Raw genomic sequence first — 4,415 nt, forward strand, 5'->3', positions numbered from 1 at the left:
CATATTATTTTACAAATTATTTTACATGTTATTTTAGAAAAGATGAGATAATGATACTTGCAAATTTTTTCCAAAATTAAGCCCAAACATTCTTTCCAAAAATTTAGTTCTAGAAAAAGTTTGATAATTTGATTTTAATTTAAAAATTAGAACTAAAATCGTATCTAAAAATATCCGAAGAGTACCCAAAACAATTATATTCTTCGAATACAAGAACTCAAAATAATGAGTTAGATTGAGTTTACACTATTTGAACTAAGAAGGGACAACATGTTGTACTTTAATTCCATTGCTTCATGGATATGCTGATATTTAGGACATGAAAGCAAGATATGAAATGAGAAATGCAAGCAGCACTGTTTATATAACGCAAAGCAAAGTGTGTCAATGACGGACTCTTTTGTCTCATCACTTTTCAGTCAATTAAAGTTAAGATCTTCTTACTCTCCTCCTCCTCCTCCCTCTTCTCGTCAATTTTCAACACAACTGGGCAAATATACTAGGAATTAGAAATATTACGACAAAGATTAATAATTTTATTTTGCCAAATACATGACTGTTTAGGTTGCAATACTTTGTTAGTCTAGCAAAGATGAAATGATATTTGCACCCATCATAAGTAATGACATTATTATGCTACAACATAAACCACGATTCAACTCTCTAAAGGAAAATATTAGATTTGTCATTACATCATTAAACACATCATTACAGACAAACCATATACTCCTACTATCAAAGGCTAACAACTGAAGCACTAGTAATAATAAGCATAACCTGTCAATATATGCTAGCTAGCAGTTATTATTAGAGAACTCTAGACACTGGACCTAAATACCTTGTTATATATTAACCCTAAGCTTCACTACCTAGTACTAATAAATTAAGCACACATACATTAGAAGCTAGCATACATGATTAGGATTATAATAAGATGATGATACTACTTGTTTTGGTTCTTGGTGGTAAACTTGGACTCGTCAATCTCAACGCCTTCCTCTTCAGCACGCTCTCCTCCAGATTTCTCCATGGTGCTGAATCCACCCTTACGACCCATCTCTTGGTACCCTTCTGTTCCCAACTGCTCCCTCCTTGTTTGCCCTCCCTTGCTCCTTCCTGATAATCAAACAACATTTTTATATCATATAGCTGCATATTCATTTATATACATACGTAACATTATTACTGAGATAATAATAATAATAATAATAATAATAATTAATAACCTTCAGCAAGATGCTCCTGAGCCTCAAGGGACTTGCCACCAGTTCCACCAGGGACCACAGTCTCTCCCTGTTTTGCCCTTTCATCAAGCTCTTGTCGGTTTTGTTGTTTAGATGCCATGCTTATAACTTGTATCTATGCAATAATTTAGTTGACTATACTTGACTCTTAGCTCAATATGCTAACATAGTCCTTGATGAGGCTTTATATAGGCAACAAATTTGTGTTGCATAATTAATGCTAAAATTATTCGATAGTAAGGAAGAAAAATCAAGAACGTGACAACTACTTAGAAAGGAACAGTGAGCGTGTCCATGCATGGACACGTGGTGCATGCCTGGCAAAACATGAGTAAGACACGCAACGCAACTCCCAAAATGACACGACGTCCAGTTATTTATTTGGGAATAGGGCAGCAAACTTTTAATATGAGCATGTACTCTTTGTTCGGTTGGCAAATTTGTATTCTACAGTGTTTCTGATAAGTTTCTTTAGTTTTTATTAGCTTTTAACTAATTTCTTTTTAGCATTGTATTGTTTATTCATTCAAGTAGGATTGTCATGTGCTACAATTAAGCTGTGTGATAAAAGTGCCTTCAACCTTGGTCTTCATAACACTTGCAAATTCGCTTCCTTAACATATGAACTATATGTATTCAATCCGTACTCTAAATTTTTCAATTCCAATATTTATCAGTAAAATGATAAACAAATTTCATCCAATATTTATCTTTCGAATAAATTAATTTTTAAACAAAATAATTAACCTATTAATTTTCAGTTTTCTTTCCCACCCAAACTGATTGTAATAGGACGTCTGAATTAAACGGAATCAAAATGAAGGTATATAGTAGTGTATACTCCACAGCCTTGTTTTATAAAAATTTTATGGTAAATTTTACTATATTTTTTTTAAAACAATATATAATTTATTTTGTATGATGTGTCACTTTTTAATTGGTTATTAGGTTAATCTTGATTAGACTATTTTATAATTAAATTAGTTTTTAAAATGGATAATTATTCAATTTTTTCAAAAATCTTAAATTTATAAAAATCTAATCTAAAATTAGTGTCTCTCTGCATGGCCAATATCCATAAATGGCTTTAGATTAAAAACTGAAGTAAACCAAATACAAATAGGCACCATTTTGACACTTTCGCAATTCGTCGGTTCTTAAAAAAATTTTCCCCGCTGAATTCCTCTCAAATTTCTTTGTATTGATTATGAAACATCATAACTGTTGTAGAAGATGATACTTGCAAATTTTGTCCAAAATTAAGCCCAAACATTCTTTCCAAAAATTTAGTTCTAGAAGAAGTTTGTTAATTTGATTTTAATTTAAAAATTAGAACTAAAATCGTATCTAAAAGTATCCGAAGAGTACTCAAAGTAACTAGTTAGATTGAGTTCACACTGTTTGAACTAAGAAGGGACAACATGTTGTACTTTGATTCGATATGCTGATATTCAGGACTTGAAAATATGAAATGAGAAATGCAAGCAGCACAGTTTATATAACGCAAAGTGTGCCAATGACAGACTCTTTTGTCTCGTCACTTTTCAGTCAACTAAAGTTAAATTCTTCTTACCACCTCTCTGTTCTCGTCAATTTTCAACGCACAACTGGGCAAATCTACTAGGAATTAGAAATATTACGGCAAAGATTAATAATTTTATTTTGGCAAATACATGACTAAACATTACAAAATTAATGTTTAGGTTGCAATACTTTGTTACTTTAGCAAAGATGAAATGATATTTGCACCCATCATAAGTAATGGCATTATTATGCTACAACATAAACCACTGTTCAACTCTCCAAAGGAAAATATTAGATTTCTCATTACATCATTAAACACATCATGCAGACAAACCGTACATATTAACAACTGAAGCATAAAACAACTGAAGCACTAGTAATAATGAGCATAACCTCTCAATATATGCTAGCTAGTTATTATTAGAGAACTCTAGACACTGGACCTAAATACTTTGTTATATATTAACCCTAAACATCACTACCTAGTACTAATAAACTAAGCACACATACATTAGAAGCTAGCATACATGATTAGGATTATAATAAGATTATGGTACTACTTGTTTAGGTTCTTGGTGACAAACTTGGACTCATCAATCTCAACGCCTTCCTCTTCAGCACGCTCTCCTCCAGATTTTTCCATGGTGCTAAATCCACCCTTGCGACCCATCTCTTGGTATCCTTCTGTTCCTAACTGCTCCCTCCTTGTTTGCCCTCCCTTGCTCCTTCCTGATAGTGAAACAACATTTTTATGCCATATAGTTGCATATTCATTTATATATATTTAACGTAATATTATTATTGAGATAATAATAATAATAATAATAATAATAATAATAATAATAATAACCTTCAGCAAGATGCTCCTGAGCCTCAAGAGACTTGCCACCAGTTCCACCAGGGACCACAGTCTCTCCCTGTTTTGCCCTTTCATCAAGCTCTTGTTTTTGTTGCTTAGATGCCATGCTTATAACTTATATCTATGCAATAATTTAGTTGATTATACTTGACTCTTTGCTCAATATGCTAACATGGTCATTGATGAGGCTTTATATAGGCAACAAATTTGTATTGCATAATCAATGCTAAAATTATTCGCTAGTAAGGAGGAAAAATCAAGAACGTGACAACTACTTAGAAAGGAACAGTGAGCGTGGCCATGCATGGACACGTGCGGTGCACGCGTGGCAAAACATGAGTAAGACACGCAACGCAACTTCGAGAATGACACGCGTCCAGGCGTCAGTAAGCAGCGAACTTTTAATATGAGCATATACTCTTTGTTAGGTTGTCAGGTTTGTATTCTACAGTATTTCTGATAAGTTTCTTTAATTTCTATTAGCTTTTAACTAATTTCTCTTTAGCATTGTATGGTTTATTCTTTCAAGTAGGATTGTCATGTGCTACAATTAATCTGTGTTATAAAATAAAATAATAAATCTTAAAAGTGCCTTCAACCTTGTGCTTCATAACACTTGCAAATTCACTTCCTTAACATATGAACTATATGTATTCAATTCGTACTCTAAATCTTTTAATTCCACCTAACAAATAAATTTACGAGTAGATTAATTTTTAAAAAAAATATATTTTTTACAATGAAAGACAGATAATTTAATTTAAATTAAGATTTTTAACCTTTGTTAT

The 4,415-nt window shown here is 32.1% G+C and overlaps 1 protein-coding gene across 1 annotated transcript; it reads right to left on the reverse strand.

The window, feature by feature from the left end:
* On the reverse strand, positions 638–3,810 carry LOC107625779 (late embryogenesis abundant protein B19.4). Its single transcript, XM_016328489.2, is given in 6 exon segments — positions 638–958; positions 961–1,116; positions 1,227–1,359; positions 2,641–2,701; positions 3,326–3,497; positions 3,619–3,810. Coding segments are annotated over 6 exon segments (690 nt in total). The 5' UTR covers positions 3,734–3,810; the 3' UTR covers positions 638–905.

This window comes from Arachis ipaensis, chromosome B02 (genome assembly GCF_000816755.2).
Source record: "Arachis ipaensis cultivar K30076 chromosome B02, Araip1.1, whole genome shotgun sequence".
In the NCBI taxonomy this organism is placed as follows: domain Eukaryota; kingdom Viridiplantae; phylum Streptophyta; class Magnoliopsida; order Fabales; family Fabaceae; genus Arachis; species Arachis ipaensis.